Here is a 24,967-nt window from a genome sequence, read left to right as displayed (position 1 = left end):
GAAGAAGTGTAGAGATTAAATCCATCTGTGCATGGGGCATAGCTTTTACATAACTACAGCTGCCAATCAAAGCTGTTATCATGATGTTGCACCCCAGTTTTCCAGCACAGGCTATGACTACGACAACTGCGTACATTAAACAACCGAGCTATGATCCTGTGGGAATTCGAGACACAGACTGACAAATTGGTGATGGCTATCCAACCAGACATAGAAAATATCTTTTTTTTGTACTAATTGTGACCCTCATTTACAAAACTGTGTTACTGTCAGTTTTGTAAGCAGTTGATAATAAACCTTTATTCAATGCAGAAATATTGAAAGTAAAAATTCATACAAATAAAAGTGGACTAAACATGAACCCTTTTCCAGTAGTGAAACACTAAAAAACTGTTTGTTGGTATATTTGCCTTTGGTTGTCTAACTAAGAGTAATCCGGGAGATTTTTGTGCTTAAACTTAACCAGTCAACATGAAACTAACCAGCCTCAAGGAAAAAAAAGTGAAACAAAATCAAACACAGGGTGTGGACCATGGTATACTGACTCCTAGTGCAGCACCTGGCGCTCCAGTTACCACTTTAACTGCTTTATGCAGGTCTCTGTAATTAGCTTGTTATCTCTCGCCAGTCACTGCAGTGTCACGGGTGAAGAAGTAATCGTTCAAACACGTATTCAAGGATTCAAGGAGCTTTATTTGTCATTTGCATCACATGTTAACATGAGGTGGAACGAAATTATGTACACACGGTCCGGAGTGAAAAGAAACAAAAATAATAAATAATATAATAAATAGTTGGGTCTTTTTTTTTTGTTTTGTTTTTTGTTTTTCAACAAACAGAAATGACAAGTAATAAGACAATACAATAAATAATACTACATACAGCTTCTGTTTTTCACAGGCTTCAGCTGTGACACAGGTTTCTCATTTCCTCATCAGTGAAAAGCGTTTAAGTCAATGTTTTTAGACCAACTTGTGCTTCCCTTTTGCTGCCAGATTGTTGTTGCATCAAGGGTTTTAATGTGAACTTGTTCACAACTAGTTGCTTCATGCTCTGTTTAATCTTACTCTCTCAGTTTCCAGTACTTCCCTCAGGGAAAGGTTGACTGAAACATCCTCTTTGCCAATCCTGAGTTCAAATCTGCTGCCATTCAAACCTCATGCTCATGCAAGCTGGTTACATAACACAAGCACCTGCTACCTGCCTGCCCATTTTGCACCGTTATCTTCAGCTGTTTCTTCTGAACACCTCCAGCCAGTCAGGCATACAGTCTGTTGATAAAAATAATCAAGTAAGTTTTCAACTCTACATTTGTCAGAAATTAGGAAAAAAATTTGGAACACTCACTTTAGTCAGAATCAAGCTCCAATTTAAAACTAGCATCAAATATCATGGGCCCTTTCTGTCTTGTCAATCAAAGACCTAGCCCAGGGGTTGGGAACCTTTAACACTCAAACAGCCATTTGGACCCAGTTTTCATGGAAAAGAAAAGACAGAGAGCCGCAAATACTTTTTGACATCTAAAATGAAGATAACACTGTATATATTCTGTTTTTTTTTACCTTTACGCTTTATATAAACTACTATAGTGTGTTGCTTATGAAATCCGTGAAGTGCTAGAGAGAAAATTGAATTTTATTTATGTAAAGAACACATTTTGAACTCGTAAAAAAATAATAACAAAAAAGAAACACGCCAAGCTAAAGGTCTCTTTCAAATGAATTAAAAAGCTGAACTTAAATTATCCATAGCAAACAAAAAATGTTGTGAGTGGTCATCCCTAAATCGCCTTTGGGCTTTCGGAGCGTGTAGCAGAGCCCTGACCTGAATTTTAAAAAATGGGGAAAAAAGCACTATGTCACAATGAAAAATAAACATCTGCATAAATATTTATTTTACCTGGTTAATAGGGCTTCTGCTCTTGAACCTCTGTGCACAGCGTCTCCAATTCGGGGCTGTACGAAGTCGCTTTCATCTTTATGCAAGACTGTAAGCTGTTGTCTGTGAGGCGTGAGCAGTGTTTGTTTTGAACATAGTTCATGGTGGAGAACAGCTGCTCACATACATATGTGGATCCGAAGATCGACAGGACTCCAAATGCATATTGCTTCATGTTTATATAGGTGTCAGGGATGGCATTCCATACGTCAAACACTAGTTATTCCATTCTTGGAAGGTTCTCCACTCCTTCTTCTCACTCCATTCGTGATTCTGAACAAGTGGCCTTCTGATGTGAAGGCTCTTGACAAAGGCGGTCGCACTTTCTCCCTCTCCCCTCCCTTATCTTTCCTGCTTTGCTTTCTCATGTCTTTGTCTAGTCTTGTCTACTTCTCTCCCTCTACCCTGGAGGAGTCTCACAGTCTGTTCTCAAAAACCTAAAAGAGGAATTATGGATTTGATCAACTGGCCCTGAATGCAAATGACACCCTCTTCTCGACAAGAAACCTGGGTTCGGGAAAGCCCGTGTGTCCTGGATAGACGTTCCCTGCCGGATACACGATGGGCGGGTGGTTTCCACTAAAGCAAGAACACCACCATTATTTCATGCGGCTACCATATTGACACCAGCTTCGGTCTCAAGGCTGGAGCTGAACATAACAAACAATTTCTCCCCTGATAACAAACTGTGTTTAGACTTTTCATTCCAATTTCGCTGCAGGGCAACTTGCATGTGACAAATAAAGACTTTCTTGACTCTTGACTTCTTGACTCTTGTGACGCTTATTTTGAGTGACAAAAAATGGTAAAATATAATTATATTTTAATATTTCAAGGTCACAATAATCTTCCAATTTAGAACAACAATTTATTAAAACAACTAACACAAATAAAATACACTTCAATTAAATACTTGTCATTTATTTTCCCAAGTCATGAAAGAGCCGCATGTGGCATGAGCCGCAGGTTGATGACCTCTGACCTAGCCTGTAAGCTTGCTCCTCACCAGCTTCATTTATGCCTGAGTTCATGTATGAGGACCCTGCCAGATTTCCCTAGGATATTGTAGTTTGCTCTGGCCATCTTCTTGATTTATTTAAGCATTTTTAAATGAGTTGTTGGGCAAGGAACCAAATCGAACTCTTCTACAAAGTGCCCAAGAACCAATGCCTGGCAGGTTGATGGAGGATGCCAGCCACCTAATGCATTGAAAGTTAAGAAAGTTTGGTTATCCTCCAAAGACATACCTCTAAAATCTCTGTCCAAGAAACTGGCTCCACATTACATGCTTGTGAGATAGAGACAGTAATGATTCCTTCCAATAATGCCAGGTTAAACTTGTCTTGTTTAGTCATTTAAGCCTTCCAGCCGACCCCCACCACCTGTTGCGATTATGGTCATATAGCATACACCCTCAGACCTTCAATACCTTTAGGAGAGGGAAGGACATGATCAGAGGAGTGGTCCTGGATTCCTCAGTTGTTCATCTTGGATCCATCCATCATCACTAAGTCCATCACTTATTGGATGAGTGAATCTGGGTGGCTGTTGACTGTTGTTGTTGGTCCTCTGTGCTAACCTGTGTCTGTGTCTCCTTATCTCCAGCTTAACCCCATCTGGCTCAAGAACATACAGTGGGGCAAAAAAGTATTTAGTCAGCCACCGATTGTGCAAGTTCCCCCACCTAAAATGATGACAGAGGTCAGTAATTTGCACCAGAGGTACACTTCAACTGTGAGAGACAGAATGTGAAAAAAAGATCCATGAATCCACATGGTAGGATTTGTAAAGAATTTATTCGTAAATCAGGGTGGAAAATAAGTATTTGGTCAATAACAAAAATACAACTCAATACTTTGTAACATAACCCTTGTTGGCAATAACAGAGGTCAAACGTTCACTATAGGTCTTTACCAGGTTTGCACACACAGTAGCTGGTATTTTAGCCCATTCCTCCATGCAGATCTTCTCGAGAGCAGTGATGTTTTGGGGCTGTCGCCGAGCAACACGGACTTTCAACTGCCGCCACAGATTTTCTATGGGGTTGAGGTCTGGAGACTGGCTAGGCCACTCCAGGACTTTCAAATGCTTCTTACGGAGCCACTCCTTTGTTGCCCGGGCGGTGTGTTTTGGATCATTGTCATGTTGGAAGACCCAGCCTCGTTTCATCTTCAAAGTTCTCACTGATGGAAGGAGGTTTTGGCTCAAAATCTCACGATACATGGCCCCATTCATTCTGTCCTTAACACGGATCAGTCGTCCTGTCCCCTTGGCAGAAAAACAGCCCCATAGCATGATGTTTCCACCCCCATGCTTCACAGTAGGTATGGTGTCTGTCTCCCAAATCTAAACTGGGAGCCGTTCTACAGATGAGGGGCTTGAAAACTGAAGGCTTTGCCTCTAAATCTACTTTTATATACCCTAGAAACCACAGGTAAGCCCACAGCCTGGGAGCATAGTGCTCTATTGGGGTGGTATGGTACTATGAGGTCTTTAAGATAAGCTGGTGGGGTCCAAATATTAAAGACCTTGTATATGAGGAGAAGGATTTTTGGGCCAGTGAAGAGAAGCCAGTATGAGACACACATGGTCTTTCTTTCTGGTGAGACCTCTGGAGGGCAAAGTGATACCGTCCAGAGTAAGCATCTGGTTAGATACTTAGTTATCATGTTTCTAAGAAGTACAAAAGCTTTAAATATTATTTATAAGCACAAGCTCATTCAGGTCTCTGTGTTTTTATGACATTCCTACAGTTTAACTAATAAACGTGAGTGTTATCTGACTTTATGGATATATAAACCTTGGAATCCTATATATCTGCATAGCAATGAAAATGTATATGGTACCTTCTAATAATAGTTCCTAATGGTCACATTATAACGTAAACAGAAAAGGCATGTTGCAGAAGTAATCAAATGGATGCTTGCTTGTGCAACACTTCTTTACACTTACTTGCTGGTGGCTGTAGCTCAGGAGGTAGAACAGGTCATCTACTGATCGAAAGGTTAGTGGTTCAGCCCAGTCTGCATGCAAAGTATCCTGGGCAAGATACTAACCCCAAGATGATCTCTAATGCATCCATTGGAGTGTGAATGTTAGCTTAAGAAAGCACTGAAAAAGCATAGAAGAAAGTGAATGTGGCATGTTGTATTAAAACTAAGTAGCTGCCGCCATTGTTGGAAACTGGAATTGGCTGGGCCGTGCTATGAATTCTGGGATAGGTTGAGCCGTGAAGAATACACCCGGCCCATTCTTCAAATCTGGGGAAAAGGATGACACATTTGTCGGCCGCATTTAGAGGAGTCTTCGAATTTGGACAGCCTTTGTCACGTCGCGGTCACATAATCGGTCTACAAATGCGCCCCCGAAGGATGCGGCCCCTGAATTTGGACACAGTTATGATACACCAAAAGCTGCTTCTTCTTCTTCTTTTTTGGCGTTTAATGGCAGCTGGCATCCTTGTAGATGCATTGCTGCCATCTTCTGTTTCAGTCTGTTATTACACTCTACTACTTATTCCTGTGTCTTTCAGGATCTTACAAAGCATCAAACGATGCGTTGACTATTAAATTTGTTGTCGACGATTTTGATAGTCAACGTAATTGTGATCCACCTAATCGTGGCAGCCCTACTGAGGAATTGGCTTCCCTCTCCTGCAGAATTGATAATCGTCCGTGAGAGAGGGAAGCTGAACAATGGTCCAGGCTTCAAAGACACTGTGTTGCGTCCCGAGTTCCGCACTGCACCGCCTATGCTCCCATCTGTGCCCGCAGCTAGGGGCGCCCGCTTGGCATCCCCCCCTACTCCAGAACCCATCGGTAGGTGGTCGGTGAACGGTGTTCCCTTGCCAGAGGAAAGGGAACACCGTTTTCGGGCCGTGGACTGCTTGTACTGTGGGAAGCCAGGACACCGCATCGCGGGCTGCCCGGTTTGCCTAAACGAACCAGCCCACTGGTGGGCCCAGGAATACAGGTGGGGAGTGCTTTAAGTTCAGCGAGACCCCGATTGATATTAACTGTTACCATAGTGACCACCAATAAGACCTTCAATGGAGTGGAGCAAAATTTAATGGATGTTAAGCTAGCAAGAGAGTTAAAATTGCCACTCACTGTTAGGATACCTGGGTCGTTGAGTTTTGAGTTTATTATATTATTTATCATTTCTAGTCTTTGGTTTCTTTGTTAGAGTTCTGTCTTATGGTTTACGTCTCTGTTCCCTCTGTTGCAGTGCCTGCCTGTGAGTCTGTGTCTGTAAGTTCAGTCTGTGTTATGTTTCCTGTTTTACTTTGAAAGTCCGTGTCTCATGTTAATGTGTCTGGTTGTGCTTCCTTTGTCTCGTTAGGCCTGAGTTGATACCAGCGGTGTTTCCCATTCCCTGATTGCTCCCTCTGTGGATTGAAGCCCTGTGTTTCTCTGTGTTCATGTTGTGATCTACCCTTATCCACCCTCATTCATGCTGTGTGTTCTGTCTGCCTGCGTGTGTAAGTTTATTTTGCATTTTTGGGTTTTTGTTACGTTTTGTCATCCAGCAATAAAAGCTGAGTTATGGAGTGCACTTTTGCCTGTCGTGAGTCTGCACTTTGGGTCCTTTTCCTGCCTGCACACAGCCTTCACATAACACTCACGCCGTTAGAACCTCTTCCATTCCTCATCAGACTGCACCAGTAAAAATTAATCACCTCCGTAAACCATAATGAATTAATCCCCTTCTTCACTCTTCCCTCTCCTGACATCCCACTTATTCTTGGTTATCTGTGGTTACAGAAACATAATCATCACATTGATTGGGCCGCTGCAGGTCTCTTCTTTGTGGGGAAAAAGTCGCTGCATGCAACCTTGTATTGATTACCATAAAGAACAAATACCCACTGCCTAATCAATTCTGTTTTTGAGTCTCTTCATGTGCCTACCACTCTTACTAAGTTGTATCTACGGAACACCTATCACCTTGTTCAGATACATGAGGGGGATGAGTGGAAGACCGCCTATAAAACTCCACTGAGGCACTTTAAGTATATGGTCCTGCTGTTTGGCTTAACTAACTCCCCTGCGGTTTTCCAAAACCTTGGTCAATGATGTGCTTCGGGATTTTTTGAATGACCAAGAAGACCAAGAAGCGACACGCACACTATGCTGCACCCCAGCCCCTGAATATCGGCCTGGGTAGAGGGTCTAGTTAGATGCTAAGAACATCCTGCTGCTCGTACATCCAACATTCCATGTCTCGCAAGTTAAACCGGTCACCACAGCCCTTTGTCAGGTCACTGTCCAGCATTTGAAGACCTCTCCTGCCAGTCCTCCTGCCTGTTTTGCGTGCAAGGGAACTCCCTGAGCCTCCATTTCTCCCTCCTCGGACTTTCTCACATGGACACCTTCCCCTCCGAGCCCCACGGTCTGACTCTGATTGTAACCCATATTCTATCTCATGTTTAGTTGTTAACTCACCACTTTCCTGCACTCAGGTAATTGTTCCCCTTTCTGTTGCAGCTTACCACGGTCCTGATCACAGCTTCCCAGGGCATTTCAGTTTCTGGTTTCCTCGGCTTGAGTTATATTATCATTCCCTTTGTTGTTCCTGTTCATTTTTGTTATGTTTGTTATGTTATGTTTATATACATTTGTATATAATTCCTGTGAATTTTGTATTGAGTCTGCTTTTGAGTCACCACTATGTGTGAACCAAGGATCATGACACAGACTAAGACTTCCACTTTCACATTCAAAACCGTAACTGAAGGGAAATTTTTACCTTTTTTTTCCAGCCATAAAACTGCCCACCCATGCATTCAGTACAGCTAACCTGCACCTGCCCTTTGTCTGCTAAATCCACTCACTTGTCTCTCTTCCTGTTAGAGTTATATACATTAATACTGACTGCTAACCTTTTACAAAATAACATGTGGATATAGACTGTGGGTTTACACCATAAAGAATTTCAAACAACATTTTTAGCAGAGCACCTATTTTTAGAAATCCCCCTTTCTTGAATTTTAACCAAAAGGGTATATCATTTTTTTTGGCACTTCCTTTTTTATGCACAAACAAGGAAACAGCCTACATAGAGATTATACGCATGTGTGAATCTGTGCAAGAGGCGTTACTCTGAGATGTCAAATAGGATTTTGAGATGACTGAAATGTGTCAAACAGGAAGTTTTCTTTCAACAAATCAGTCATACCTTCTCTGCCCCCTCAAAAACCACCTCTGCCACTGAAGAGTTTTAATGTATTGTCTTCTTAGGAAACAGAATGAATACAACTCAGTGGTTTCGTTCAGTCTATGAACATATAACTCTGCCTGCTATTTACACCTCTGTGTTCATCATTGGTCTTGGAGCTAATGTATGGGGACTAAAGTCTGTGCTGCAGAAATGGAAAATTCTTGGACACATTAATGTGTTTCTTCTGAACCTTGGAATTGCCAATTTTTTGTTCCTGCCAACACTTCCATTTTTGGCCGCTTACTACTTTATGAAGAATAAATGGATATTTGGAGGTGCCTTCTGCAAGATCACAAGATTCTGCTTCAACTTGAATTTATACGGCAGCATTGGATTCCTCACCTGTATAAGTGTGTACAGGTACCTGGCTATTGTCCATCCAATGAAAGTGATGGGACGAATAACTGTGACTCACTCTGTGGCTATCTCAGTCATGGTTTGGCTGTTGGTGAGTGTTCAAAGTTTTCCAGATATGTTCTTCCCCAAAATCTCACCAAATAGAACTGAAAAATGTCACCATACCACCTCTACAGAGTATGTGGAGGATTACCTGAAATACAGTGTGGGCTGGACATTCACTGGGTTTGTTATCCCACTCCTTATCTTACTTGGCTGCTACGGACATGTGACTCTTGTTCTCTGCCGCATTAATACCATTGATAAGGTGGTGAAACAAAGAAGCTTAAAGTTGATGTTCATTTTGATCTTGCTCTTTTCAGTTTGTTACATCCCCTACCATATTTTTAAGAACCTCAGCCTTTATTCAAGAGTACTTTTTTCAACCAACAAGAAGTATCCATCATGGGATAAGGGAGTCTTCTGTGCTCATCAGATCAGTCGTGGTCTTGTGTGTCTGAATAGTGTTTTGAACCCCCTGGTTTACCTCCATGTCATGGATATTCCTGCTCAAATCAGACAGATGCTTCAGCATTTTCGTCAGATCTTTGTGTCAGAGTTCAGCAGTGTACCAGTGGCACAAAATGCAGATGTTTAACAGGAGTTTAACACGAATGATTCACATGAGTTTGTTTATTATACTGTGCTTCATCCAGTTAATTATTGTTCTCTTTTCCTGCAACAACAGTTTGGGCACAAGTTACTATATAAATATATATAAATACTTTTATCTCTTTTTGTTCTGTTGTCTTGTATATTGTGAATAACTGAAAGCCAGTGGAACACATTTTCTCTTTTGGTTTAAAACACATTGTCTTTATTTTGTATGCATGATTGTAATTGCTCTGAATAAGCCTCACTCATTTTGACGGAGTCAGTATCAACAACCAGTTGCTAATGATATTATTTTTCTAAAGTAAATGTAATTTAGTCTTTGAAATTTGTATTATTTAAACACCTTACACTGAGAATTTTTACTTTAAGAATAGATCAGGAGAGAACACTGGCATACTACTAAAATTGGTTTCATATTTACTGTATCTTTAATTGCTGATCACAGGCCGCTTCTGTGCTCTTATCAAATGTTTTTTATAGCTGTTGCTGAGTGCGTGCGGTACAAGCCACAGAAAAGCAGCAGTCATTGCACAACTGTGACACTGACACCTTCAAAAACTGACTGCATTGTACATTACATTGTTTTTCATTCTTTAAACACTGCATTCTTTTCATTATGTGTTGGAAGTAGTGGTCACATATCTGTGTTTAGAACATGTTAAACATGTTCAAAATAAATGGATAATTTAGATAAACCTGCACTTGTTATGCCCTGTTGTGTTGGAGTAATGAAATGATTGTTACTGTCAGGGTGGGGGAACGTAATGCTCTGCGGGGTTTCTGTCCGTTTGATTTTAACACTTCAAAGCAAGCGTGGCATCATGAAAATTTTAATCCCTTTCTTTACATTTACATTTGTGTGATTAGTAATCCTCCTCACAATGCTTGCTGTCATTACAGATGATGTAGCGACTGCTGATATAGATACATTTATTGTACTTTTGTGGGTGTTTGGGTGTGACAAACCCACAGACCAATAGTTAGTTCCACTTGTAATAATAATGCACAGCACAGTTTTAAGAAGAACTCTAACAGGCAGTTTTGCTTAATCCCTAATTACTAGTTTGGTTAACCATGAACATGGTACTCTATTGCATATTTGCTCTGGCAAGACATAAAAAAAAGTGTTGAAAAGCATGAAAGTGTTTGAACTTTTGAAATTACAACCCAGAAAGGTATAGAAGAGCGATGTTTCCATCAAATAACGGGCTCTTTTAACTTCCCCATTTCTTACTTTTATCAGCTAAGCATGCAGGCTTTAACACTTTAAAAAGGGAAATTGCTTCATTGCTGCCTGCAGCATGAAAACATGCAGAGCTTTCTGCTTGTTTGTGTGCAGCAACAAATGGCCTTGATCAAGGCCACAAGCCAAAACGCATTGGTTACTTAATAAAGTTGTTCCCTGTTACTTTATGTGTGGCTGGAGTCTTCACATCATCAGATTGTTTGTGTGCAGCACATGAAAAAATGGCAACATGTATGCACTGCAAACAAAAAACATGTGCCCTATTTATTACTGAGAAGTGAGACTATGTGGTCAGCAGTGTAAACTGAAACATTCATTTAACAGATGGGCAGGATGTGCCCTGGCCTCATTCTAGGAAACGATGTATAGGTACGTCAGTAAAGAAAAAACTTTACTTTAATGTTGAGCTGATCTTATTTGCTGGCAGGTTTTAGACTATTAAATGCAAATTTTGCAGGTAAATATTTAATTGTTTTGCCTCTGGTGAAAATAAATACTGAACAACATATTCTCTAAATATGCCGAAAACAAATAAAATGTTTTGCAGATGACTCCTAACCACAAAAAATTATTTTAATTCATAAAGCCAACTCATATGTGAAGAAACTGTCCTGTTATGACTCCCTTATCACTTGAGCTGCACTTTATCTCAGTTTAACACTAAAACACATGTCGATCAATAGCGTAGAGGCTGTATCCTAGATGCAGTTGAGCATAATGAAGTGTGCAGTTGTGGAAAAATGCAGCTGTGATCAAAATATGTTAATATGAACTGATAGTTTGTGATGCACTACAATTGCTCATGAATGTTCAGTAGAAAGCGCATACTAGTGATGGTAAATTTGATTCTGTGTTTTCCATTGATCATTTTACCATAGTTTTTCACGGTGTTTGCTGGTGAAAAGAAGATTAAAATACTGGCTAAACATCAGTTGGAGCATGGCCCTTTATTCTACTTCGAACATGAAATACCTTCAGGAGCAGTTACATTTATGGTAAATGGCCTGTATTTACATAGCGCTTTACTAGTCCCTAAGGCGCTTTACATATCCAGTCATCCACACATTCACACACTGGTGATGGCAGTTACATTGTAGCCACAGCCACCCTGGGGCGCACTGACAGAGGCGAGGCTGCCGGACACTGGCGCCACCGGGCCCTCTGACCACCACCAGTAGGCAACGGGTGAAGTGTCTTGCCCAAGGACACAACGACCGAGACTGTCTGAGCCGGGGCTCGAACCGGCAACCTTCCGATTACAAGGCAAACTCCCACGATCGCCCCACTATATAAAGGCAGAGGCGTCATGGTGTAATTATATTATCTGTAAAGAGGCAACATCTCCAAAATTTCGGGAGTAGTTAGTCATTATAAGAAGTGTTTGTGAACTAAAAATCAAGAATGTGGGATACTGTTGGTACGTGATTTGGAGAGCCCAGCACGTGCTCCTGACGCAGGGTAAACAAATTCTGCTGGGGAGACCTACCTTGGTACTTGTGTAGGTGAAGCCAAAGGCAAGATATGCCTCATCCCTCATATTTTCTAGTCTTTGGCTTGGAAGAAAGCTAGTTTGGAAACTGGCGATGCTTCATCTTCTGCTAGCAGCTCCGTCAAAAACCTGTCCATTATGCTAGCAGCATCCAAGTTTTCTTTTTTCGTTTTTTATTCATACCCTGAGTCGTGCATCTGGGTAAACATTGGAAAATACCAATAAGCCAAATGATCAGATTTAGAAAAGAAAAGGCATAAATATGTCAAATCTTAATACACCAAACACAAAAAGTCAATTTAAAATACAAAAACATGTTCCATATTCTAAAATAATGTAAACAAATGGACATAACAGGCTTAAACAAAATCATGCACATACATACTGCTTAACAAATACCAAATAGACGTACAAATTATAACTAACTTTGTTCCGTCATTCCACTCGTCCATCCATCCACTCACCCACCCATCCATCAATCCATCCAGCCCGCAACGTGGACCAAACCCCTGCAGTGGTTGTACAGGAACCAAATGGCTTGCGGCAACAGGCCATTTGGTTGCTCTGGAAGCACCACCAGTGTTGCATTATGAGGGGTCTGGTTAAAAACCCTTGTCCGATTCCACAAAACACATGTAGACTGGTTGGAGAAAATTCCGGACACCCTTGAATATCCTTAAGAGCATAAAGACCTGGTTCAGTGTTCCACAACAAGGACGAAACCTGTAGGTGCTCTGTATCTGAGATTACACTAACACTATACTACTACTACTAGTATAGGGTTCCCACTCTGCCCTCTCATGTACAGACTGCACCCAAAACCTAGGGCATTTCCTGTGGGCTGAGCACTCACAAGCATGTAAACACCTCACGGTATCCCATGTAAATTTTGGATTGAATTATTAAAATCGATATAAATATTCCAGTTTTGTTGAAAAGTAGTTGAGTAATTGTTTGCTTAAAGTATAACCATTTTCAACAACAGGGGAATTGTTCGTCTGAAGGTCAAGAACTCATTGAACTCAATCAATTTAATTCAATAATGTGTCTCTTCTGCAGAAATGGGATCATGTCCAGCCTTGGCATTTTTTGTACTGTTTTCAGCAGCTCTGACTTCCTTGAGATCCGGCGCAAAAGTTCACTATGGACATTCGTTGAGTTTTACAGCCTTTTTAAAATGGTACATGAAAACCATCAAACTGTGACAAAGCTTGTTCGCAGGATTTTTGGGAATAAGACATTGATTAAAGAGCTGAATGAAACTGGATATGATCTTTTTCTTACTCATCTTGCATTTCCAGGTGTACTGCTACTGGCAAATTATCTTCGAGTTCCCTTGGTTTACAATGTACGCTGGTTTTTCAGTGGAGAGGCGCACTATGCTATTGCGCCTACTCCATTGTCCTATGTTCCTGTATTGTTCTCTTGTAACTCTGACAAAATGGACTTTTTCCAAAGAATCAGAAATATATTTTATCACAACATAATGGCTTACATTCGCTACTATGCTGCTAGTCCATGTTACCAACCTCTATGTGATCATTATTTGGAAAAGGTGTAAAGCTTATGTCTCTAGTCCAAAAGGCTGACCTCTGACTCATGCGTGTCGACTTTACATTTGAGTTCCCTCGTCCCACCATGCCCAACGTCGTTTACATCGGAGGCTTTCAAGGTAAGCCTTCAAAGCCTCTCCCATCAGAGTTTGAGGAATTCGTCCAGAGTTCTGGTGAACATGTGAGACTTCGTGACATTGGGCACCCTGCTGAGTGACCTTGGACCTGAGTTAACAAAGAGCTTTGCCTCAGCATTTGCCAGCCTCCCTCAGAAGGTTATGTGGAGACATGTTGGGACCAGCCACTCTGGGAAACAACACCATGCTGGTTGAATGGCTGCCTCAGAATGATCTACTAGGCCACCCTAAAACCAAGGTTTTTGTCACACATGGGGGCACCAATGGCCTGTACGAAGCCATCTACCATGGCTTGCCAGTTCTGGGCATTCCTCTCATTTTTGACCAGCAGGACAACTTGTTACATATGAAGGCCCGGGGAGTGGCTGAAATAGTTGACGTGACAAAATTGGATGTTGACTTTTCCGGATAGAGTATGTCATGAGGCACAAGGGTGCAGCACATCTACGCAGTGAGTCATATAAGCTGCCTTGGTATGCCTATCATTGCCTAGATGTGATGGCAGTCCTTGTAGTATTTGGTTTGCTGATCATTACCTTCGTTTGGGCTTCTTGTTAATGTCTAATTACATTTTTGTTGAAGACAAAGAAGTCCAAGCATGAATAGATGTGATAATAAACTTTATCATGTGAAAATAATTAAAAGCTACAAAGAAACTAAGAAGCAGTTTTTCGTGTTCATTTTATTTTCTTGTTCTCTTTTTGTTTTTATTTCTATTTAAAGTTTCATATCATCACCTTTATTTTCAGAGTGGCCAATATTTTTCTACCATACTTTCAAAGAACAGAACCAGCAGGTGGAGCGGTGTTTGGCTGTTTTTTGCTAAAAATTCAAAAGTCAAATCCCAGATAACAATAAACATTTGATCTTGCTGAGACCCACATCTACAGTTTTCTATGGCCATAATTGTCCTCGACTGACATCCTTGTCTGGGAAATCTGGTAAATGTTGCTACTCCACTGTTGCTTAATAAAACATTTAAGGTCAGATGTTAGATGCCAGGTATCATCAGGCCCATACAATACTACCAGCAACTCAGATCAATTTGAGCTTTCAGGCAGTGTTTGGATCAAAAAAATATAACTTGATAAGTTATTCCAATAACCACCTGAATTATGTCAAAAGTAGCCCAAATTAAGCCCATATGTTTGCCATTTCAGAGCTCTGGGAAGATAGCAACACTGATAAGAAGTGCAGCAGAACAATAAAAATCCTTCACATGTAAAAAAAACCAAAAAATAAAACGAGTTAAGCAAGCAAATTTAAAAGATAATACAAAACTCAGCACATGTATTACCAACAGTTTGTTTCTAAAAAACCTTCATAGCTTATAGCCTCACCTCCTGGTTAAAGTGTCATCCATTTGTTGTGCGTACATATTGAGCAGAAGAATCTAACTCTTTGGACATGGTCATAAGGTCATGAGGCCAGTGTAGCTGAAAAAGGGAAAACAACCATTGTGAGCACGTGTGCATTTTTGACAACTAGCTGCTGTCTCGTCATGTGCTCTTCTGCATCTCTCATTTTCTCAAAAGGCCTAACTGGAGCTGCCACACTCTCTGAATAGAGCAAAGTGTCCATCTGTTTTTGAGACACACTTGGCTTCTTTGTGTAAAAGCAACGGAGTCACAGATAAATATTGCAAAAGTGGCAGAGTCTGATAACATTAGATAAGAAAAAATGTACAGAAATCAGTGGCGTCAGTGGATCATTTCGTAGGCTTTGTCACGTGTTTTCACTTCCACTTCCTGGGTTGTTTTTTTTTATTTAATTTGATTTGTTGTAAGTAACTCATTTAAGACAATCTCACCTGTTATGATTTGAAGTTCATTCTATACTATCTCACCTGACAAGCTAGGTAAAATAAGAGGAGAACAGAAGCAACAACAGAGGGATACTTGATTGCTCTCCTGAACACCTCGTGTTAGTATTCAAACATAAAGGTGTTTATGAGAAACTCTGCTACTTTCTTACATCTGTGTATCGATTTTTGTGGTTTAGAAGTGGAGGATTAACAGTTTGTGTGTGCTCACTTTTCACGTTTTTATGCACAGCTTTTTTTCCACAAAGCTACAGGCATCTAATCCACAGCTTCGTACAGCAGATCTAGGTCATGATTTTGTTAGATCCTGTGTATACTTTGCAGTTGGGTGCGGTAATAACGGAAACGACAGAGCTGTGTGCCCAGCAGATATTTAAATCTGAACATGAAAATGTACTGTAAATTTATATATAGAAACTGAGTGTCACACGCTTCTTAAAACATTTGCATGCACATCTTGTTGTTCATGCTGTAAATATAAGAGCAAAACTACATGCTTAAATAATGCAGACTTGATACATAAGGATTTGATGCTTGTGCAAGAGCTTTAACTTATAGCCAACTTGTGCTGGTCATTAATTAATAATTAGAGGAAATAACAAGGTAAACATGGCAAAAGCAAGGCATGCAGTGTAGCATAACACCCATATACATCCTTACTAGAGATGGACCGATCCGATATTACGTATCGGTATCGGTCCGATACTGACCTAAATTACTGGATCGGATATCGGAGAAAAATAAAAAATGTAATCCGATCCATTAAATATCACGAAAGCACCTCACAAAACTTGCAACACGCCGTAACTCACCTCAGAACGTTAGCACGTAGGAGCAGTATGCATCACGTGATAGAGCGGCTGTGGCATGCGGGACCTGTCGGTGGTCTGGATAGCATGTGGAGCTTCGCTAGCAACCCGGCATTTCATCTCCGACAAAGTTATCCCCGAGAGAAGTAAAGCAAGTGTGTAAGTCCATCTCTGAATGTTTGTAAAGCATTCCTGCGTTAAGCTTAACAAGCGACTGCCTCTTCTTGCTGCTACTTCAATCATGAAACTGCTTAACGATCAGCTGATCGGCTTTTCTGTCGCGAGTGTGTCTCTAGTTTGCTTTTGGCCCACTTTGCACCAGAAAGAGGAAACCAGCGGCTGAACAACAGCAGCACGTTTAAGCTTGATAAGCTGTTGTTAGAATTTATTTAATCTTACTTTCTACTCGAGGATCTTTTTCTACGTAGCTGACGGCTGGTAACTGTGCAGGGGCGGATCTAGCAAAGTTTAGCCAGGGGGGGCGATGGGGCATTAACAGGGAAAAGGGGGCACAAAGACATACTTTTCTTTCTTATTCTCATTTAAAATGTCTAGCTTTTAATAAATAATTATCTGACAGCCAAAGTTTTAATTTGATGTAAAATGAATAGAAGTCCATTACTGTATATAGTAACTATTAAGTCTAATATATATACCCTAGTAAGCTATAGTACTTTTTCCTTTGGGAAGGTACCATCTGTGCAGTCTGCAATTTTGTTGAAGAAAGATGTTGAATCTATTTAATATTTCTTGAAAAATAATTGATTTCTGTGCATTTTTTTTTCACACTGCATCAAATTAAGGTTGATTACGTCGATTAAGCATCATGAGGTGGAGCGTGAGGGGTGGTTCCCTATTTTTTATTTATTTATTTTTGTTGTTGCTGGGAGTTGGAACCCTATTAGTTAGGTTGCTTAATATTTATGCTAAGTACTCTTTAAAATACCAGAATAGGGAGGATGGTGTAGGTTTAAGTTTATTAGATTGATCAGTATTGCTGAACTATGAAATATTTTTTTTGCATACAGGTATAACAGAATAGCTTTAGTGTAGTTGTTGTTTTAAACTTGAGTATGAACTTATACAAAATGCAGCAAGATATTTAAAAAACAGTTTTGTTGATTAAAAAACACTATATCGGATTCATATCGGTATCGGCAGATATCCAAATTTATGATATCGGTATCGGTATCGGACATAAAAAAGTGGTATCGTGCCATCTCTAATCCTTACTAGACATTTTAACAAACTCTGACCATGTAGTTCATTATTCTGAATTGCATTAAGTCCAAACACAATAAACACCTAAATCAGGACAACATAACCACAATGATTAAAACAGGAGAGGGTTATTTTAACGTGACACTTAATACTCACTCACTAACACGCTATTACGTGTTAGTGAGTGAGTTAGTGAGTGTGTTAATAGATGTTTCATAAAAATTATTTTTGTATTTTAATTCATGGTTAATTCAGGCACCTATTAGATGTTAGGTAAGTATTTTGTGAAAATGAATGTTCCTCAAGACTTGAGGAAGTCTCAGTTTTCTGCACAACAGAAAAATGACATAAAATTAACAGACAAAGCACAAAGACAACTTACAAACACAAATATTTATAGCCAGATGCAAACAAACCCACCTGAGGTTTGCAGAATACCGAAATGTAAGTAGGACCATAGCCTAAGTTTCTAAAAGAGATTTAAGTGCCTGTTGTTTTTAATAAACACTACATTTCTAAAAATATCTGCATGTGTGTATTAACATGCCGGTCAAAACTGATCAGTGAAACCAGGGGGAGGGCCAGCTTGTCTTGTTCAACCGTTCACACTCTAATGGATGATAGAATGATGAAGGGGCCAGGGAATGAACCACCAACCTTCCCATTAACAGATGCTCTACCTCCTCAAATACAGCCTCCCCAACCCCTCTGTAAACCACTCCAGTGTCAGCTGGAGTTCGAAATTAAACTATATTATATTGAAAATGCAGAGATAAGAAACCACCAAACCCATCACCCTCTGTAATTTTAGCTTAGAAATTCTAATTAGTCTCTATTACTGAAGGGTCTTTAATTTACCATATGAAATGCCCTGAGGTAAGTGTTGTTGAGGTTTGGTGCTATGAAAATATAAATTGTATTGAACTGATAATAAAATACTATGAACAGAATCAGTGTTCATAGTATCCTTGGTTCACCAACAATGTGAACCAAGGTTACACTGTTGTATAGGGAGTAGATAGCCCCTCAAAAGCAGGCCTGATACCACACTTCCCTCACTTACATCTCCAGAGACTCACATCTTAGGTGTCAACGTGCCAGTTTTTGCAACACTCTAGTGATTCAACTTCTACATGCCAAATATCATTGGGAAAGATGCTAACCCCAAGTTGCTTTCCAGTGCATCTATCAGAGTATGAAGGGACACAGATGCTCTTAAAAGGAACAAGAAGGAAAGTGAAGCTATTTATAATCACAGTCCTACTTCTGATAAGTAGCCCAGTATAAATATAACTACTTACGGGATTACTGCAAAACACCAACGTAATGACACATGGGGAAGTGAAACTAAATACAAGTGACAAATAACACATAAAATAAAACAAGAAGTAACTAACAAATGTGATAATATCAAAGGATAGATGCACACTTAAACAAAACATTTTTTAAAATAGGGACTAGAAAATTCGAACAAGAAACTTAAGATAATGCAAATATATTTGTTGTTCCAGTTATTGTGCAAATGGACAGTTGTTTGCTAAGGTTAACTATTATCATTTTGGAAGAAGTCCATATTAGAGCTCCTGTGTTCAATTCAATTCAATACACTTTTATTTAAACCACCCGCAACAATAGTCGCCTCAAGGCACTTTATATTGGAAGTTAAAGACCCTAACAATAACAAAGAGAAATTTCCAAACGCCAACAATCATGTGACCAACTAAGTATGGATACTGTTCTTCTGAAGCCCCAAAACTCTTTGAATTTAAAATATTTGTTGATTCAAGAATGTGTCTGTTTTGCAGAGATGGAGCCATATCCAGCCTTGACTTTCTTACTGTCGTTTTTAGCTATGACTTCCTCATGTGATGGTGGAAAAGTGCTAATATTTCCAGTAGATGGAAGCCACTGGCTTCACATGAAAATCCTTGTGGAGGCTCATTAGTACTATTGTAATAATGAATTACAATAGTCCAGCCTGGAAGTAATAAATGCATGAACTAGTTTTTCAGCGTCACTCCGAGACAGGATATTTCTAATTTTAGAGATGTTGCGAAAATGGAAAAAAGAAGTCTTACATATTTGTTTAATATGTGCATTGAAGGACATGTCCTGGTCAAAAATTTCTCCAAGGTTCCTCACAGATAAGAAAAAAATGTACAGAAATCAGTGGCCTCAGTGGATCATTTCTTAGGTTTTGTTACGTGTTTTATTTTTTACTTTCCCTTCATGTTTTTTTTTCTTTTTTCATTTAATTTGATTTGTCGTTGCTGTAAGTAACTCATTAAATGGGATTTCACCTCATATGATTGGAAGTTCATTCTATACTATCTCAGCTGACAGGCTAGGTAAAATAAGAGGAGAACAGAAGCAACAACAGGGGGAAACTTGATTGCTCTCTTGGACACCTCTTCTTAATATTCAAATATAACAATGTTTATGAGAAACTCTGCTACTTTCTTACGTCTGTGTATCGGTTCTTGTGGTTTAGACAAGTAGAGAGAGACTTAGGTTATCAAGCCGGGGGGATCAACAGTTTCTGTGTGCTCAGTTTTTTTTTCTAGCAGACATCTAATCCACCGCATCTTACAGCAGATCTAGATAATGATTTTGTTACATCCTGTGTATACTTTGCAATTGGGTGCGGTAGTAACGGAAACGACAGTTAAAAATAATGTGATCATTTATAAAGTATACAGAGCTGTATGCCCAGCAGATATTTAAATCTGAACATCGAAATGTGTCAAGCAATTTTCTCTTAACCAAAGTCCAGTTGAGGCCTTAATTGTTATACAACAATTTTATTTTTCATTTTACCTCCACATTGGTATCAAAGTCCAGTCGAGGTAGTGAATTGGTAAAAAAAATTGAGGACAGTAAAAATAGGAAGTACTCACTGTATTTAAAGTATCTTAATCGAAGAGGATAATGAAAGCAACATCATGAAAATTCTATGGTATAACGTATTTTAAAGCTGTTTGGGATATTGTACTTCTTATAAAAACAGCAAATTGGGGTAAATGTACGTTTTTCACTGTAGTAGTTCTTTGTTTTTCTTTCAAATTTTCTTCCTTATGTTGCACAACCAATAAAACTGGAAGTGGTAGAACGCTAAGGGAAAGTGAAGAAGTAGGAAGCATGGGTCTATTCATCAGAGTGCGACACCCTGTATCCAAAGAGGGTATTACAGCTAAAAGAAAAAATAGTGCCAACTCGTCGGAGGACTGAGCTCATGTGCTATCTGGCTCAATCCAGTGGGAGGGTGATACTGCAGGTCACTCCCCAGTCCCTGGTGGGCGCAGGTGGAACTGAAAATAATAATAAAATGAATAAATAAAATAGAACAAGAACACTAAATTAATTAATTAAACACAATTTTAAGAAAAACTATTTGAAGATATGTCTGTGAAGTTACTCAGTTATCCAGGTCATCACAGTCTAAGGAGCTTGGAAAGAGAAGCGTCTGGACTTCTTTAAGCTACTTAAAGATGTTTCACCTCATTCATGGTAAAATGGTAAAATGGTAAATGGCCTGTATTTGTATAACGCCTTACTAGTTCCTAAGGATCCCAAAGCGCTTTACATATTCAGTCATCCACCCATTCACACACACATTCAAACCATTGGTGATGGCAAGCTACACTGTAGCCACAGCCACCCTGGGGCGCACTGACATTCATTTGAGGATAGGATTTTTTTTAAGTCATTAATTGATTAACAAAAAGACCGGAGTAATAATAAAGTATAAACAAATACTGATAATTTCCAAAATAATAATAATAATAATAATAAGAGAAGTATTTAGAGAAAGAAATTGAAAATGATAATAATAACAAAATAACAGTTGAGGCTGAAACAAGTAACGACAAATTAAAAACAGGAAATAAATACGAAAACAACGACATTATTTGAGTAGGACGAATTCAAAATTAAGACAAAATAAAATAAGGGTAAATTCTGAGAATTCAAACCAGAAGAGTGGAAGATTTTTAAAAAAGAAATTATAATGACAACCGACATCTCTGTACCACTTAAGGAAAGAACCAGAACCTCCTATCAATATGAGAGAGTTCAAGGACTTTGGAGAAAAGATTACATCTGGAAGATGTGGAAAAAGGAGGATTTGCTTCAACCTATAGGAACACAACTCCCGAACAATGATGCAATAAAAGTCCTAGATCAAAAAGCAAAAGAAGAACGTGATAAAATGGCCTGTACTTGTATAGCGCTTTACTTAGTCCCTAAGGACCCCAAAGCGCTTCACACTACATTCAGTCATTCACACACACATTCACACACTGGTGATGGCAGCTACATTGTAGCCACAGCTGCCCTGGGGCGCACTGACAGAGGCGAGGCTGCCGGACACTGGCGCCACCGGGCCCTCTGACCATCACCAGTAGGCAACAGGTGAAGTGTCTTGCCCAAGGACACAACGGCCGAGAACCGGCAACCTCACGGTTACAAGAAGAACTACCAACTCCTGAGCCACGATCGTCCCTTGCTTCTTGAGCCACAAACATCATTTGCTTCTTGCATAGAGGTCATGCAGAAGTTTACCTCCATGGTAAATAAAAAAATAATATTTAAATTAAAAATAGAACAAATACTGGAAACAGGGAAATAGACCGTAATTTTTTCTTTATCCATTTCACAGCATTTGACACAAGAAATAACTGGTAGATGAGCCTATTATCAAAATATTGGTAAAATGACATGTTTCTGATCCCGTAACTGGTGGTGACAGCTATTTGGCCGTTGCATGTTCAGATAAATTGTAGAAGGAATGACCCTAGGAACATTCGTAAGGTGACCACAAACAAATGTAAATAATTAAAATAAATGCCATGCTTCAGTTATTGTGTAAATGGGCAGGTGTTTGATAAGGTTAACTATTACAATTTTAGAAGAAGTCTATAGTAGATATCATGTGCTCAATTTGATTCAACTGAATTTTATTTATTTATTTAACTCTGACTTTCCCATGTGATGGTGGAAAAGTGCTAGTGTTTCCAGTAGATGAAAGCCACTGGCTTAACATGAAAGTCCTTGTGAAGGCTCTTCACTCTCAAGGTCATCAATTCACGGTGCTACGTTCATCCACCAGCTGGTATATTTCTGAATTCTCACCTTATTACACCTCCATCACGATCATCCAGGAAGAATCTCAGCCCGTTGAGAGTCAAGACTTCATGAGCTCTTTTTTGAAGAGGTCAGTGGAAATTAATAAGAATGCCGGATCACTCTGGAATATGTTTACCTTTTTGCTACAAAACCAGGAAGTTGTGGTAAAATTTACTTCCACCATCTTTGAGAATAAGACACTGATTGGGGACCTAAACAAAACTGGATATGATCTTTTTCTGACCGATCCTACATTTCCAGGTGGTGTGCTGTTAGCACATTACCTCCAGCTGCCTTTGGTTTTCAATGTGCGCTGGCTTTTTAGTGGAGAGGCACACCTTGCCGTCGCTCCTTCTCCAGTGTCCTACATCCCTATATGCTTTTCCCATAACTCTGACAAAATGGATTTTTTTCAAAGAATCAGAAATATGATCCATTACATCATGGTTTTTTACAGGGACTACTATGTCTCCAGACAACCATATCAGGCCTTGTGTGATCGTTATTTTGGAAATAATGTTAGCCTCATGTCTCTAACCCAAAAGGCTGACCTGTGGCTCATGCGGGTTGACTTTACATTTGAGTTCCCTCGTTCCACCATGCCCAATGTCATCTATATTGGCGGCTTCCAAGGTAAGCCTTCAAAGGCCTTCAAAATTTGTGGTTTTCACTTCCATATATCTTTTGTATCTTGTGTTGTGTATCTCCAAGAATTTATTTTCTGTAAACATATGTGAGTGGGAGACACATATGAGTAATCAGTGTTTTGTGGAATTTTGAGACATTGTGGGCCATTACAGTACACAGGAGGCACACAATCTACTAAAATCAAGTTGTAATAGCTCGCTGAAGTCCAAAAATACAAAGTCCCAAAGATAACAATTGTCCAAACCACAAGTAAGTTTATAGCATGCTGATGTTTCCCCAAATACTACTGCAGGTCAGCTGACTATTGGAAAAGAGAAGCACTTAGTAATCCAGATGGGGGATAAAGAAAGTCATGCTGCCATTTACTACGTGTAAGAAAAGAGAACCTGATTTTGATGAGCAATTTGGGGGGTGTGAATACACTATTTGTTTATCAGTCAACTGCATAGTGTGGCTTATTCAGATCATTTGCGCAATGACATTTGGCATAACTTGCAGTTCTCAGTTGAGTTTTCTGTCGTTTTTTTCGGACGTCTGTGTCCATCTTGAAGTCTTTAGCAGATGTTATGGACCTGAAGTACAGTACACAAGAGGTACAAAATCTACCAAAACAAAGCTGTAATAATGCACTAATGGTTAAAAAAAAGTACAAAAGATAACAAATGTCCAAAATCACAAGAGATCAGAAGAAGAAAAAACAGTCAAGTGAACATAACACAGGGAGCCAGAAAATATACCAAATATACCAAGGTATACCATATGACCAAGGTAGAATGGGGGAAAATTCACAGGAGCAAAACAAAATTAAATCATCAAAAAGAAGTGAGAGAGAGAGAGAGAGAGGTGGCATGACTAACTAAACACTTGCTGGGTTTTCAACAAAGGAAGATAACAAGAAATGAGATATGCTTGAAAAGTGTGTCCTGTCTCCTTCTCCTAACCACAAAGAAAATTTCAAAACTAGCAAAGAAAAGTAGGTATGGAAATTGTGACAGACCTAGGAAAAGAAAAGAGCAGTGTGCAAAGAATCAAAAGTGTTTTCACTAGTCTCTTCAACAATGTGATAGTAGATGCCTGACATTTTGAAACCGCGATGTGGTAAAGATAAAGAACAAAATGTGCATCTAACTTCACCCCAAATGTTCTTACCCTCTTGTTTGTAACAAGAACAAAATACCATGACGAAGGGTGGCATTTTAAAGAACCTCAGGACCTCATGCGCAGTGCCCAGTGACTTACATCAAAAAAAAAAATCCCTTAAATCAAAAACACAAATTATGTAAACAAGAACAAAATACCATTGCAAAGTAAAGGGGCTTACTAACAGTCACTTTTATGATTGAAATCATTGGACAGGGGGATTTTTGCAGCTGGCTTTCAGCAGAATGTCTTTAAATTAATGCATAAACATAATTTAACAAGGTTTGAAGCAAATTGCACAAAACTTAATGACAGAGATGGGATGTCTTATGCCTGATATGCCTGTGATAGTTGTTTCTAGTGCTGCAAAAAAAAATAATCAACTGTTACACACAGATTTCAGGTTTATACATTGGAATATTTTATTTAATATAATGCAGCTGTCCTTTTTTTTTCCATTCAACCCTTTATTTCATTTTTAAATGAAAATCACAGAAAACGTATTTATAAACCACACCGTGATAATGTCACATGAAGATGCAAACACAAAAAGCTAGGTTTGTATACTAACGTTTGTTCCCATCATTACTGAAAAATAAAGAGTTTTTTT

General features: G+C 39.4%; 2 protein-coding genes and 1 pseudogene across 2 annotated transcripts in view; all 3 read left to right on the top strand.

Annotated features, from left to right (window-relative positions):
* Positions 1-8,121: 8,121 nt before the first annotated feature.
* On the top strand, positions 8,122-9,887 carry LOC102207070 (P2Y purinoceptor 1-like). The gene has a single exon (XM_005741006.1). The coding sequence runs from the start codon at positions 8,186-8,188 to the stop codon at positions 9,149-9,151; it is 966 nt and encodes a 321-aa protein (XP_005741063.1). The 5' UTR covers positions 8,122-8,185; the 3' UTR covers positions 9,152-9,887.
* A 3,085-nt stretch (positions 9,888-12,972) lies between these two features.
* On the top strand, positions 12,973-14,005 carry LOC102199199 (UDP-glucuronosyltransferase 2A2 pseudogene; annotated as a pseudogene).
* Positions 14,006-22,430: 8,425 nt separating this feature from the next.
* Positions 22,431-24,967, top strand: part of LOC102198918 (UDP-glucuronosyltransferase 1-2-like) — a gene marked incomplete at its 5' end in the record, with an annotated part of 7,366 nt that continues 4,829 nt past the window's right edge. Inside the window, one exon of the mRNA XM_013912891.1 lies at positions 22,431-23,229. Within this exon, the coding sequence (XP_013768345.1) occupies positions 22,431-23,229 (799 nt within the window). The remainder of the gene's footprint in view (positions 23,230-24,967) is intronic.

The sequence above is a fragment of the Pundamilia nyererei genome, unplaced genomic scaffold (assembly GCF_000239375.1).
Source record: "Pundamilia nyererei isolate P.nyererei 1_Seehausen unplaced genomic scaffold, PunNye1.0 scaffold00106, whole genome shotgun sequence".
NCBI lineage: Eukaryota > Metazoa > Chordata > Actinopteri > Cichliformes > Cichlidae > Pundamilia > Pundamilia nyererei.
This window is presented reverse-complemented; position numbering and strand designations above follow the sequence as displayed.